At 40.7% G+C, this 15,455-nt stretch overlaps 1 protein-coding gene across 3 annotated transcripts; it reads right to left on the minus strand.

Annotated features, from left to right (window-relative positions):
* Positions 1-179: 179 nt before the first annotated feature.
* Positions 180-15,446, minus strand: wdr19 (WD repeat domain 19). 3 transcript variants are annotated; one of them, XM_081608692.1, is made up of 36 exons: positions 15,316-15,446; positions 11,937-12,028; positions 11,795-11,860; positions 11,585-11,710; positions 11,380-11,498; positions 11,167-11,282; positions 10,924-11,004; positions 10,134-10,246; positions 9,882-10,055; positions 9,737-9,807; positions 9,479-9,651; positions 8,689-8,788; positions 8,499-8,605; positions 8,305-8,421; positions 8,044-8,199; positions 7,128-7,275; positions 6,831-7,044; positions 6,336-6,495; positions 6,149-6,259; positions 5,918-6,027; positions 5,719-5,776; positions 4,865-5,011; positions 3,934-4,016; positions 3,769-3,852; positions 3,535-3,681; positions 3,077-3,201; positions 2,850-2,959; positions 2,701-2,769; positions 2,522-2,599; positions 2,230-2,326; positions 2,020-2,144; positions 1,830-1,911; positions 1,180-1,330; positions 955-1,078; positions 803-879; positions 180-658 (listed from the first exon to the last, which is right to left on the minus strand). In XM_081608692.1, exons 4-36 carry the CDS (start codon positions 11,695-11,697, stop codon positions 544-546), a joined length of 3,855 nt encoding a protein of 1,284 aa, XP_081464818.1. In that variant the 5' UTR covers positions 11,698-11,710; positions 11,795-11,860; positions 11,937-12,028; positions 15,316-15,446; the 3' UTR covers positions 180-543. The 3 variants fall into 3 exon arrangements, with proteins under 3 accessions (XP_081464818.1, XP_008410859.1, XP_081464823.1); XM_008412637.3 differs by lacking the exon at positions 15,316-15,446 and adding an exon at positions 13,117-13,258; XM_081608697.1 differs by lacking the exons at positions 180-658; positions 803-879; positions 955-1,078; ... (3 more) ...; positions 2,230-2,326; positions 15,316-15,446 and adding exons at positions 2,327-2,416; positions 13,117-13,258.
* Between the last annotated feature and the right edge of the window lie 9 nt (positions 15,447-15,455).

A 15,455-nucleotide genomic window follows, 5' to 3' on the forward strand; every position in this document is an offset into this window, starting at 1 on the left:
TTATTTCTAGATACAAAGAAGGCAGCTGAGGTCCAGGCGAAATGCTGGACCTGCAGAAACATTTAATAGCTTTAAAATCAGACGGAAAGATGAGACTCTTGCACTCAAACTGTCAACATCCACAGCTTACAGGGAAATGAGCCTTAATGCTTTAAATCTGAACATTAACAGTCAACTACTCAATATTTAGAAACAACTTTATTCATATTTAAATTGTAAGCAAATAGTTTATTTTTTTTTTACAAATATGTTCCATTGGGTCACACTGAGGTATTATATCTTTTTTTAGATTAACTGTTCGGTCGTTTCAGTATCATCCATATTTCCACTCAGAAAATCAGGAACATGTTTTACACACCTGCTGCAAAATGGCAAAAAAATAACTACAAAAATAAAACAAAAATATCTCAAAAGCAACAGGATACATTTCTTTGAAATCTCACTGTGACCCTTTGGTAGTAACATTAATTCATCTAATTTTAGCTAAAACAGACAGATATATTTAAATTGCTTTTCTGGCTTGGAGGTCAGCTACATGTGTGGTCATTGATCCAGGTCGTTGTCGTGCAGATATTTGGAGCAATCTGAGATCTTCTTCACCTGCTTGGCGCTCAGATTCCCAGAGCACATGGGACACACAGACTCTGTTTCCAGCAGCCTGAAACAGATACACATGGTCAGAGCTACCTTAGAGACAGAAAAGTGGAACAAAATACTTTATCTGATCTACAGTGAGGCTAAGAAATCATAATTTGTATAAACTTCAGATTTATCTTTGTGCTTTTAAGGATCAGTTACTCACAGAATGAACTGAGAGTAGAGTGCAGGGAACTCGCAGAGAGGACAGATGGACCAGTCTTCTTTCAGCATGTGACGGCCCTGATACAGAGATAATTTGGAGTAAATGGATGGATTTGTCTAAAGAAATGCAGATGAAGATGAGGTCTCGGTTACCGTGGCGATGCAGTAGGGGATGTTGTTCTTGCAGGAGATGCACATCAGGTCGTTCTGCGGCAGCTGGAAGCCACAGAAAGGACAGGGAGTCGTTTCCTCCTCTAACTCTGAAGTGTCAGGATGACTGAGCATAAAAAAACAAGGATAAAACATTTAAAAACGAGTAAAAGATTTTTAAAAATCTATTGCAGGAATACACAATTTTAACAATAAATGACGACTCACCGAACCAAAGCCTCGATCTTCTTCCTGTACTTGAGGTCGATCTGGTTTCGGTACTCCGGTCTCATCAACATGGCTGCAAAGCTAAAGGCCGAGTTCTTCAGCCCGGCACGCTGGCATTCAATAACTGCTGATGTGAGAATGGGGACGACGTCTGCATGCACACACACACACACACACACACGCGCACACAGACACAAAGACACACAAAGACACACAAAGACCATTGTTTTAAAATCCAGAGAAAAGAGACGATGGATGGATGGAGAAACAAAATTCAAGGACAAAGACAGAGGCTTGATTATTGAACTACACCATTCAAAGAAGAATATGAGTAAATATGTTCCGTCACATGAAAAAGTTTTAAAATTTCTACAGAATAATAGTGACGATGTCTGGATCAAGTATAAAGCTGCATCATTATTCTTTTATGTTAATTTTAATGACAAACACTAATCTTTCTCTCTTTTTTAAAATTCCATCTAAAACTGCATTTCTGGAATATTTGTCAGGATTTGATGCAGTGGATCAAGCTGTCATAATAAAAATAATCAGTGCTAAACTTGTAATCAGAATATGAAAATGGAAAGACTTCAAAATATCCTGGCTGAAGTAGGACTGATTACGACGTTCAGGGGAGAACATGAACTCACGAGCAGGAAACTTGCTGATGTTGTTGCTGACGCGAATGAGCATCCGCGCCCCTTTGAGATGATCTCCTTTCTTCACGTGGATCTGCAGAAAAACAGATGCTGACTGAACAATGCCACAGCAAAAAAAATAAAAAATATTTGAGCTGCTCTTCCTTAACACCACCAGCAGCCGGAGGACGACGATCGTCACCTTGACCAGTAGATACGAGTGGAGGATCATCAGGTTGGTCGCCATCTCTGCCGGGATCTTGATCTTCTGAGCCTGCAGCTCTGTGTACATGCTGAACAGAACGTCATGGGCGTTTCTGTAGTTCCCTGCGGTTTTAACACACAGAAAGCAATCACACAAAAAAACAACGCTCTGCTGCTACCGGAAGGTCAGCATTAGTGAGGTCTGTACCGGCCGACTGCTCCTCTCTGGCGATGATGGTGGCGGTGTGAGCGGCCTCGCCGTATCGCTGCAGGGCCATGTAGAGGCGGAACAGGTACTTCGCCTCCTGGGAACGAGTGAGACATTTCAGACGACCACGCCCCCCCCCTTAACAGTCACTAAAACTACGCCTTCTGTGTGATTAATTCAGGAACATCTACAACAAAAACACATAATCGCTTGAGAGTTTATGAAGACAAGGTGGTACAACGCTGCAGATCGACATGAACAAAAGACATATTGTTATAAAATGCTTTATTACCATGGGCATCCCGTCACTTTCTCCCAGCAGATATTCAATCAGCTGATTGGTCAAAAAGTTGTCTTTGGCTTGTCCCACCTGATTTGGGAACAAACACCCAGAAGCACCCAGTCAGCTGAACGGATAAATATTATAATTTTTTTTACTTTAAAACTCAGTTAAATATGAGCAGCTCTCACCGTCTCAATGGCCAGCTCAATCGCCTGGTTGTCTTCGGTTTTTGGACACTTAAGGAAATGATTTAGAGCCTAGAAGGAGAACATAACCGTTACCTTTATGAAAGTAATGTGAACAAGTAAGAGTGAACAAATAAGCCACGGCCTCTTACTTTGTTGTACTGCCCACACTTGTGGAAAAACTTGCCAGCCAGAAGGTGTTTCTTCTCTCCCTCAAAATACAGAGCGACGCTCTGATAGTCCTCCTGCGTGGCTGCAGAGCCTGCCCACCACAAACACAACTCAGCAAATCTAACAATGACCGAGGCTCAAGTTAGAAGAACGACTGCAAACAGCAGAAAGCTGTAAGATCTGGACGCAGGTTTACGGCGTAGCTGACCGATGATGTCTGCGTAGACCTCCATCTGTCCGTGCTGCTGAGCCAGCTGGAAAGCTTCGTCGTTGCACTGAGACAGAACCAGGAAGTGGATGGCTGAGCCGTAGTCGTTCAGCCGCAGGAAGAACCTGGGGCACAAACAAAGAAACAAAATGACTGTGAGCTGAAATGATCAACTGTGATTTAGAATATCGCAAATTACTTTTGGAGACCACCGATAAAAAAACAAAAAAACAAGCACTAATATCAAAGGTATCAAAGGTCCAGTGCAGTTTGTCAGAGAGAGTTAATGCTGCTATAATGAATGCTTTACGAAGGAATTGTGCCTTAAGGAACTAAACTGACTAATACTGAAGCTCTGTATAAATATGTTGATGCAGATGAAGTACAGAATCATTGAATCAATAAAAAAACGTAGCAGCTTTTGGTTGTGCGTCCATCTTTGGTCTCGTTTATCCCACCTGGCAACCATTTTTGCTCCGTCGATGCTCTGAGTCTCCCTGACAATCCGAACTGCAGCCTCCGGATTGTTCAGGTGGTCCAGCAGCACACGGATCATGTTATCCCAGTCCTTTGCGCTCTCGTAGGCCTGAGCTGCCTCTTTATATCTGATGTACACAGAACGCTTTGCGTCAGATTTGTTTGAACCTTTTCGGCTTTATCAGAGGAATAAGACAGAGAAGCCGAGAACCCACTTGCCATCCGCCTCCTTGGCCTTTGCGTACTGGAGATGAATCTTTAGAGAGGAAACATTCGGGAGCAGCTCTCCCACCTTCGCCCTGAAGAAACAAGAAGGAAAGAGTTGCAGGACACTTAAGTGAAAACACAAAGCGATACCGAGTGCTGAAGGTGTAACTCACCAGTTCTTGCAGCGAATGTAAACCAGGGCAGCTTTATCGTAATATAACCCCTTTTCATACAACTGAGCAGCTTCAGAGAATTGCTGCAAGGAGAAAGAAAAACAAAGACGACAGAAATCAAGACATTCAAAATGACATTTAATGACTAAGGTGTTGAAATGATAATCAGAGGAAACAGATTCACACAGTCCGGACTAGAGAATCTGACCTCTAAGCAAAATCAATGCTTTTAGAAACACACGAGATAAAGAGAACTGACCAAAGAGGGAGAAAATTACATTTTTATTAAAGATAACTCGAAGTTCTATCCTGACGGGGATCGCCTTACAACCTTGAGAACAAAATCTGCCTCACATAATGTGATTTAGAAACTCCATTATTATCTGATTCGTTCAGCAATAAAAAGCATTGATTTATCTTAATGTTTCAGGGTCTAAAATTATTAAGGTGTGTGCACATTTATTACACAAACCTGTGATAATTCCAGAAGTTTAAAAACTTATTTTAGACTTATATCTGCAAAAATATTAGTTTCAGGTGAGAATTTGTGTTTTGTAACTTGTTTGTTGTAAAAGCCCTGCAGCAAGTTACGTTCCCCCCTTCTTTTCTTCTGCCGTACAAAATGACCGTCAGCTTTCAGTAAACGGTCATTTTTCCTCGCAATCTGTTACACAAACAGCTCTAGTCTTAAGAGAAAATGAAGCTGTTAGACCTGTTTGTATTTTACAAAAAAAAAAAAAAAAAAAGAACCTTCTTCCCTAAACATATTCTCAATATCTCATTTAAATGCTCATGCAGGGAGCTGCATGAGCTCAGGGAGCCTGAGCTCATGCAGATCTGCTTCTGCTGACCCCAGAGACTCACCAGAGAGGAAATTAGCAACAAGTGGAGTCTCCCCTCTAGCGTTTCAGATAAATATCTCCGTTTCTACCTTCATGCTCTCCAGTATGGCTCCACATTCCTTCTTGAGGACTCTGCTCGGGTGCTGGATGGCCTGAGCTGCTCCTCTCCGGATGTCGCCCATTCTGATGGACATCCTGGCTATTCCCGCCTGGCACGCCTCGTCGTGCTCCTGGAACTGCACAGAAAGAGGAGGAGGAGAATGTGGACAGAGCAGAAAGCATTTGCTTTTATTATGCACGGAATGTCTTGCACCTTGTCATTTACAAACAGCAAGTCTCACACTTTGTAGATTTGAACCCTGACATCAAATGTAGGGAAGGAGATTTGCTTTATGATTCGTTCTGCTTCAAAAAGATAAAATCCTCTGAACTTTACTAATTAATTGATGCAGTGTATTTCTGTGTTGCTGTGCTTATGGCTTTCTATAAAAATAATAATTCTGAAAACTAAGAAAGATTTGGGAAGAAAACTGGAATAGGAACGAAGCAGATTATTTCACTTACAACAATTTCCTCTTCTAAGTGAAATAATTTGCCAGTGAAACTAGTAACTTTTTGTCAAGAATTAAAACTTGCTCTTATATCTCGTTGAAAAGTTACTTGTAAGTTAGTTATGTTTTAGATATTTTCACTAGAAACTAGACTAAAAGTACTTGGTAAGATTGCGTGTTTTTGCAGTGAACGTTTTCAAATACTTCATCATTTTAAGTTTTAAATAAAGTTTCTGAAAACGATAACTAGCTGTTACATAACTCCATAATCCTCTGCGCTCCTTTCAGCTTCAATGTGCCAAAACATTGTTAAAAAGAAACTAATTAAAGTGATGTGAGCTCTTCATTATTCAAATCGTAGCCTTAAAATCTGAGATTGCGATTGAACTTACTTTATTCTGGTGCGTCAAACCTTTCTCATAGTGTGCCAAAGCGTTCACATAATCGCCACTGGAAAGAGAGGGATTTAAAATCAGTTCGGAGTCAGTCTCTTAAATGGTGCGTACAGTGTGTGTGTGTGTGTGTGTGTGTGTGTGTGTGTGTGTGTGTGTGTGTGTGTGTGTGTGTGTGTGTGCGTGTGTCTGCACCTACATGAACTCCAGATGGACGGCGTACTCTTTGGAAATGAAGGGAATCTGTTCTTCTGCGAGCCTCTTGGCCAACATCAGAGCGCTGTCCCAGTGCAGCAGGTCTCTTCTCATCTTAAATACAAACAACACATCATCATGTGATCCTTACTGTTTATGACACATTTATTACATAGAGGTTTCGCCACATACCAAAACCAAAACCTATTGATCATAAAACTGAATGTGAACAAACCTCCAGAGCAGCTGCTGGGCAGCTGGAGGACAGATAAAGGTCCTGGGCCAGGTTGTATTCATCCAAGGACATGGCCAAATGTCCTGCCAGTAGGTTTTTATCCTCTATACCCTGAAAAGATTTCAGTTCAAAATAAGGGAGACGTGCATTGTTGACGGAGATATCTGATAGGAGGAGAGCGTTGAACCTTGATCGACTGTAAGGATATGACCATGCCCACGTTGCCACTCATCCGGTAGATCTGGATGGCCAGCTCCACCTCCATGTGGACCAGACAGGCTCTGCCTATTTCAGCCCAGTCAGCTTCACTGCCTCCAGACTTGCACAGAGTCCAAGCCTCCTTGTACCTGCAAACACACATCAAACCATTCTGCTGGGCGTTTATTGATTTAAGACACATAAGGTTAAAGTGCACAGGGTCGCTTCCATCTTCTAACTTTCTGCTGGGCCGGTCAGTTCACCTCTATTGGGCTTGAATGATGACTCAAAAACAACCGTTTTACATTCGTTACTTAAAAAGCAAGTATAGACAAGTTCACCCTCCCAATCTTCTGGCTGTTAAATGATCTCGCTTCACAAAGGAAGATCTTCCATCCGTGCAGCATTTAGTCAAATGAAACATTCTCACATCTAAACATTCTCGAAACAGGAAAGTGGTTCCAGGGACGACTGACCGACTGACCTTTTGAGCTGGAGCGCCTGACTGATCTGCTTGCTGAGCTCTGAAGGGGAGTCTTTCAGCTTGTCAGGCGAGGTTTTGAGAAACGAGTGTGTGTGCAGAACTACTTCGCTTGTCTTCCCGCTGGTCGTCTGACAGGTCAGCTCGCCGTTGTAGAAGAGCAGCGGCCTCTGGGAGTAGAGCAGAGCAGTGCTCCCCACCAGCACCACCCGCGGACCTGAGCGTGACGACAGCAACTGTGAACGAGCGTCTCGCCATAACTGACCGTGTGTCTGATCGCAAGACGTGGCATCGCCCTACCGTATATTGTCCTTTTATGCAAAGCGTAGGTGTAGGCCTTGTCATCGTCGAAAGCCACAAATACACCTTTGTCTGCGTGCCAGTTGTCCCACAGCACTCCTGTTATGGTGGGGAAAAAGTTGGGAAGCTCGAAACAGGACAATGTTGCCTGGAAACCAAGAAACACACAAAAACTGTCTTTAAAAGTCCTCCAAATATCAGCGTTCCTGAACATCTCCATTTCAGAATGTCGCACTTTTTAGACTTTAATTTATTTGCATACATGAATACATATGGCAGACAGAAAATCAGCTAGCTAGTGGTGGAGATGATTCGCTCTCCAGCTTGGTTCAAGAAGAGTCAGAGAGTTGAAATCATGAATCCCGTTTATTAAAACCAAATTGGTCCATCACCATGTTTCCTTAGGGGAAAACACAGCAAAACAACAGATTCCTTTTCTAGGCATCTATCTCAGCTACGCCCTTAAAAGGGCGTTCCCTAATGTGTCATTTCCTTTATCCTTATGTATTTATACGTGCATGCATGTGCACGTATGTGTGTGCGTGTGTATGTACCAGCATGCAAGCAGCTAAGAGATAGAGGAAAACAAAAAATTATTTATTCCTAACACTAGCTAGCTTGAGGAAAAATAAAAAATTTTACTTTTATTTTTCAGACTTTTCTAGAACTATAAATCCTGAAGTCATTTTAGCTAATTTTGGATCAACTGTTTTTTTTTTTTGTTTGTTTGTCAAATAATGTGAAACTATAAACAATGCCCATTAAAACAGAAGCAGAAAAAAAAAGTTATTGTTCCAACAATTGTTCAAACATTTGACGTCGACATGTTCAAACATAAGGAAATAAATACTAAACAAGTGGCACATGGTTGAAATTATTCGTGTACATTTAGCTTAAGACGTGAACATATACTGACATTTGCAGGAGAGAACAAGAAGCCTCCATTCTTGTCATCGATAAACACCACCCAGGTGCCGTTTGGGTCAGGGAACACCTTCCTCACGCTGACCGAATGGCTGTAGTTGTTCACGGTTTCCCAGTCCTCCAGCAGTACACACACCACATTACCCAGCTGAGGGAAAACAGCGCAGCGTGACTAACTGGAGGAGAGGCTCATGCTCTTCCTTTGATAGCTTTAATGAGAACTTTAATGAGATAAGAACCATGTGATCCTTACGTCGGTGCCATAATAAAGAAATTCGGCAGTGAGAGCGTGGCAAAGGATCCGGCCTTTACTGTCATCATCTGGGAAAAGTTTCATCTGCTTCCTGTCCTCTGCGTCTCTGCCTTCGATCTGGAACAGACATGTGAATGTTTGTGTTGGAGCTTGTTTCATAGGAGAGGCTCAGCCCAAACCTGCAGATGTCTCACCATGTGCAGCTGTACTTTTCCTTCAAACAGAGCTGCTGCGTAGTCAGCGTTGAGGCGCATGCTGACTATGGTCCCCAAATACTCAACGTCCTTTATCTTTGACAAGCCTAAGTCACGCACAAAAGATTTGAAGGAAAGCTAAAAGAAAACGCAAAGCCAACACAGACCCACTCTTATAATGTGATTTTACCGTAGAACCAGGCTTTGTTGTTCATCCCCACGGCCACGTGGTACGGTCCCACGGCAACGAACGTGGGCTCCACCTCAACCTGGATGGACATGGGACTCTCCTGCAAACAGAGTTGGGTAGCAACTAGTTACATTTACTTGAGCAACTTTTTTTGAAAAAAAAAATGCTTTTTGGAGTATTTTTACTAAACTGTACGTTTGAGTAATTTTATTATGAAGCACTTTACTCTTACTTGAGTGATAGTATCTCTGGATGCTTGACTCACTGTGAGTAACTTCACTGAATGAAGAGCAAACTTGTTTTAACCAAAACCTCACCGGATGCAGATACACCATCTGTTCAAAGTTTCATAAGTTTTATACTGAAAGAAAATAATTTTGAAAATTTTTTTTTTTTTTTTGCCTGATTTTATTACAGTATTTTGTAATTATGCTATTTATATGAACTATTTCATTTTGGTGTTTAAAATACCAACATTTCAACGTAAATTTACATTTTGTTCTGTCTGATGATGCAATTATTAAACATAAAATGATTGATGTTTCGATCAGTTACTCAGTACTTGACCAGGCATTTTACCAAATCATTTTTTAGTCTTACTTGAGTAATTTCCTGGATGGATATTTGTTACTGTTACTTGAGTAAAAATATGTAATTTGAGTAAAATGTTTGGTAGTCTACCCACTTCTGCCTGTAACCCAGTTGTAGATCAGTTCTGGTCAATTATTCCTATTGTAGATTGATGTCTTTTCAGTGATCACTGTATGAGTGTGCATGAGTGTGTTCTCACCCTCTCCACCTGGTTGGAGACAGTGACCTCCAGCAGGGAGGTGAGGAAGGCCAGCCGGGTGCCAAAACTGTCTCCCAGCATTGGTAGCTTGGTCAAAAAGACGTGAATCGTTCCTCTCTGAGTGGACAGGGCCAGCAGCTGGCCGTCATCTGTCCAGTTCAGCTGATCCAGACCTGCAGGAGGACAGACAGAGGATTGGGGGACACGCTCAGCACAGTCCTACAAAATCTCACTGGATGAACAGAAGGACTGGGTAACCTTTGGTCTCATCTTCCAACTGAATGACACTGCTGATGTCTTTGAGATCAGACAGCTCATGGATCTTTATGCTGCAAAAGAGGCACAAAATGTTCTGTTTTTCCTTCAATAAAGTAAAGAAAGCTTCAGTAAGATAAATGTGTACCAGTTGTCTCCACAGGAAGCGGCTTTGTTTAGCGAAGTTGAGACGGCCACGCTGTACAGACTGTCTTTATGGTTGCGAGCCTGGTAGAGCTCAGACTTGATCTCTCTGATGTGGGTGGAAATAACCAGGAAGTATCCATGGGAAAAGCCAATCAGTATGTACCCATCACCAAACCTGCGCAATTGGAAACCAAGCAATCAATTTTGGCACAAAAACCTTCACCTTGATGTTAAGCAGAATGGCGAACGGTACCAGCGATGGGACACCAGGTTGCCGTACTGGCGCTCGAAGGCCAGCTCGATTGGGTTGTTGGGGTCATTTATGTTGAACAGCGTCAGTATCTTCTTGTCCACACACATACTCACCTGAGAGCAGAGCGTTTGAAAGATTAAACATCATTCAGGGCCTCGTGTGGAAGTAGAAAATCAAGCACTGGTTTATCGGATAACACTAACATTACAGAAACTTACACGTGGGTTTGAATCAAGAACATCTAACATGACAACATTAAGATGTATACTTTATGAATAAAAGTGAAAATTGCAAAAAATGACAAAAATTAAATTAAAAAAAGATAAGGAAATAAATATAACATTTCAGTAATAAAATGAAACTGGGAAGGGTAAATTGAACATTAGTGCAAGTAAAATAGAAGTAAATGAGGTTTAAAAAGATAAAATATAATTTTATTTGCACAGTTTTACAGATCATTAATACGAAATTATAAAGTTTCAGGAAGTGTAGTCTGCATGATTTTCTTATGTTGTTCTTATGTTGCATGTTTTCCTTTGACCTGATTGTGAATTTCTTTGTATATGAATTTCATATTAATCAAATCGGCATCCTGAAAAACCCAACTGAGGTCAGTTCTCCTTAGAGAACAAAAGAAACAGCCACAAACCAGGTTCAGCTGCAGGAAACAAAAATATACCACAAGATAAAGAAGTGATGAATTTGTTCTTTATACTGTAATTGACGAGAGTTAAGGACAATTAGTGTGAATTACTGTATAAAAATGTCAAAGATGCATAAAATAACTTACAGTATTTTCCCCTTGAGGGGACCTTTCATCAGTTTTCATCACCGAGAAAAATATTTCAGCCGGCTCACCTCGAAGCGGCATCTGACAAAAGATCAGGAAAATCAGCAGGATGTTTTTATTCCAACTTTCAAATCCTTCCTATTGCTTCCATAATCTTTAAAAATGACAAAACTGTGATCATATAATCCTTGTGCTGTCAGGACGGACAGGACGGAGCAGCACTCAGGTCGTCAGCGTGACTACCTGTCTGACTGTGTCTCCTTCATGATTGCTGATAGTGAGATTGTTGTCTTCACCTCCCAGAGCCAGGAGATTCTGGGAGCTCCAGCACCCACATGTGATTTTCTTGGTGTGTTTGCCTTCAGCAACAAGCAGGGAAAAAAGAGACACAATCAATACAACAGACAAAAAGGTGAACAAAATCTTGAAAACCTGGTTGTGGTGTGTCAGCATTACCCAGTATGGGTATCTTGCGTGACGTCTGTTGATTATAGATGAGCAGGTTTCCTTTTGCCGTCCCTACAGCCAGCAGGGGGGCAGTTTTTGACCACAGGAGGAAACTCATCTGATCTTTGCTGAAACCAACAAGAAAACAAACTCAGAGGATTAGACTATTTGTAACAGATCATAGTCACATGCCCAGAGTTAACTCTCTACATACCTCATGCCACTGTCTATGTGAAATGTTTTATTGACACTGGCATCCCAGAGGAAGATGGAGCTGGACTTTGCGGAAATCACTGCCAGGATGTCTCCGTCCTTGTCCCAGTCCATCCCCACACAGCGCCTACCAGGTAACATCAGAAACAGAGGAAGTTAACATTCTGCTTGAGGAGATCAAACTGGGATCCTACAGACTTCTCTAACTTACCCCGGAAGGTTGAGTTCAGTCCACTTCTGTCCATGTCGATCAAATATTTTCACTGTGCTATCTTGTCTATGTGATGGGAGAAAAATGTCAGACTTTCGCTTGTTCGGATGTTAACAGCTTTCTTAAAGATGCCGTTACTCACCCAGCAACAGCAATGTAATTCCCAAGACTTTTCTGCCACTTGTACAGAACATAAGATCCTGCCCAGGCTTTGTCAGCAAGAACGAAAAAACTCTGGCGACACAAAGAGAACTTTTTCATTTTTAAATAATTTCTCATACCTCTGAATAACTATCTTCTTCAGATTTATCTTAAATCCAGGAAGGGAAAAATATATATTTTTTTCAAATTACTTTTTTTTTTGGAGTGATTTGTTGTTTAAATGTAAATTATACTTAGATGCAACAACAAGACATGAAATAGGCCATTCATGCTGTAAAACCTCCAGATGTGAGTGAATCAGAACAGTCCCCCCACAAGCCTATAGAAAGATTGCTCTACACAGCAATATAAACAACATATTGCATGTTAATACAGATGCTTGATGGCTGCTGTAGTGGGCAATTACATAAACACAAGGTCAGGTTGGCTTTTAATAAGTGGGATAATCATTTGAAAACTTTGTTTCTGTTGTTTTTCAAGCTATTTTTATCATGTACATGCATTATTGTGACATTTTAAATATGTACACACAACCAAAAAAAAAACAAAAAACAGATCAAATGTGTAATCTGGGAAAGGGGGGAAATTATGTTTAAAGTACTGTGGTCCTTTACTGAAGTGCTGAATTGAAAATTGCAAATCGGTTCCTTATTTCAGATATGATAATGAAGGGAAAGCTTTATTTACAACGACTAAAGGAGGGCCCACGGAGAATGATGAGATGTGTATATTTTTTCTATTATTGTCTTTATTGTATTAAAAATACAATTAAATAACAACAATATGTAACATTCCTTGTTGCTTTTCTTTAACTGAGGGTTACATAAACAATATAAGGCTTAACATATACCAACATTGTTATCTCTTCATGTATAAAACCTTATTTTCTACCAGAGTAAGGCAGCTGCTACACGTCAGAGTACATTAGCAGTCCCAGGACATGAAGCAATTGCTTTAACGCTGCATGATTTGCCTCTGACGTTACAGGAGAAATAGAAAAGTACGACAAAATACAGAAGCAAAAGGCAACATTTACCTGAGCTAACGCGATAGCTTGAAACTACATGAGTAGCTAGCTCGTTGACGACCGCTTAAGTGAAACAAACTCCTCCTAAAAGCACGAGAAAAAGTTTCGTTGCTGTTCTTTTGTAAGTACTAACCTTCATATTGATGAAATATATTCACGCGAATCTTCTTAAAACATCATCCCCAGAAAAAGCGCCGTTCGTTTCCCATAATGCTTCGCTCTGAAGCGTCTATCACAGCGATGTCATAGCAACAGAGAGTAGCCAATCAAGTACGAAGAAAGAGGCCAAGCTTCAAAACAATAAACAGTTCTGCAAAAATGTTGAGTCTTATCGTTTTACTATAATAATAATAATAATAATAATAATAATAATAATAATAATAATAATGTGTCTTCCTGAAGGCTATTGTTTTTTGTCATTGGTATCCACAAATGTTAAAACATTTACATCCCATAAAGGACAGTAAGTACATGTTTTTAGGGAAGGTTTTGTTAAATACAGTGGGATCTTCTCAAAGACAAAACTACCTGGTACTGTTCCCACTGACCCACGAGGTGGCAGGGTTGTACAGCCGCTGACAAGCTAGTGTGCCAGACGTCCTGATGTTTGTTCTGCCCCATGTTTTCTTTCTGTCATCCAGTAAGTGTGGAAAGTCTTTGAAAGCAAGTGAGTAACAGCTCTTGACAAGCTGAGAGGACAATCAGTTTGTTTATGTGAAGCAAAATGAGGTCATCAGATACCCTATATTTGTAGTTTCATCCCTGACCTCAACCAGGGAAAATACTACAAAGATGTTTTTTGCTCTTTCTCACAGCTTGATGGATGGTTGGTATTTCTTTTTTTTCTCCTCTGTACAACCTGGGGAGCTGGACTGATGAAAAACCAGCTGGATGAAAAACAGATGTGTGACACAAATATTCCTCTGTGTGTGCTGGCAAGCCAGAGCAGAATACGCCCTGCAGACTCAGATCCCATTAAGATGCACAGAGGGGAGCAGCGGAACAATTTTCAGGCAAAAAGATAAAAATAGACCGAAGAAATGATAATGAAAAAAAACTCCTTTTCAAGTACAGGAGTCCATGCAAGGCAATCAGTTCAAATTGAGAGAAGCTTCTGGACTGTAACACATTAAGATTCTTGAAACAAGATGTGAACTTGGTTCAGTGCAGTTGTCCTTCATGATGCAGGATTAATTCATCTGCCACCAAGGGCGTAGGAACAAGTTTATCATTGGGGGGGACACAAATCGGAAACTTGAAAGATCTGTAAATTGCTTGAGCAAAAAATGTCAAACAATGGTGTCATCAACGTGTTACTCTAATCTGACCCCTTGTAACGAGTAATCTAACGTGTTACTATTTACAATCCAATAATCAGATTAAAATTACGTATCCAAGTTACGTATTTGTGATTATTTTTAAAAAACACATATTGTTGCTTTCTTCTTTTTCCTTGGGGAGATACGTTTCATATGTAACACCAGCGACACAAACATAAACGATGGCGGGAAAAGAGATGCACATTTTCTAGCTGATGGATGAATTTTTTATTGAGTGATCAAATTACTCTTTCAAAGTAACTATGCCATCCATGGCAATAAACTAACTACACTATATGCCATATGTGTGTAGACCTGTCACAATAACAAATTTTGATTTTTGATAAACAATATTATTGTTTTTAGACCATTTTTAAGTAATAAATGTTAATGGGAAAATTATAATGCAAGAACACAATCTGAAAGATCAGTAAACTTTAAATTATAATGAACATTTAACACTGCAACTGGAAGGCATTTCAAATATCCAAAATAAATAAACAAAACGACAAATAAAATGAATTTTGAAGTCTTTGTAAATTAAATTTTCCTTCAAAAAAGGTTTAGCTGAGACCAAAGCACCAACCTGAAAGCTTTTATCATACGGTTTTTTGTAGAAAGAAAGAGAAATAAAAAGAGACGTGATAAATCATGCCAATGGAAATTATTGAATTTGTTTTAATTTATCATGAGCACGGAGCTCGGTTCATTGTGCGCGTTGAAGCGGACACGCAGCTGACGCCGCCGCATGCGCAGCGTGTCGCAGCGTCTCGTGCATCTCTGGATCTTTGCAACTCGGTGCGGATCACGCGCGCCACTCTCCCAGGCGGCTCCAATGTAAACCTTAACTATAAAAGCCATACCGCTGTCTTGGCTCCAAAGCGCGAACGGTTACAACCGCGACTATAACTCAGCCTTCCGGAGAGTCAAAAGGAGATGAAAGCTCGGCGGGTGGGCTGGTACAGTTTATAATCACTTAACTCACACATTGTGATTAACATTAGAGTTGCTACCTGTAACTATCCTGGCTCCCTGGCTGGGCTGGCAGTTTTGGCGGGTCTGAATCGCTGCCAACAAAAAACTCCGCTTCATCTCCAAGACGACGAACAAAATATGTGTCCAGTTTTTGGCTTTTCCTTGCTCTCTTTTTTCC

This window comes from Poecilia reticulata, chromosome 1 (genome assembly GCF_904066995.2).
Source record: "Poecilia reticulata chromosome 1, P_reticulata-male-v2, whole genome shotgun sequence".
Taxonomy (NCBI): domain Eukaryota; kingdom Metazoa; phylum Chordata; class Actinopteri; order Cyprinodontiformes; family Poeciliidae; genus Poecilia; species Poecilia reticulata.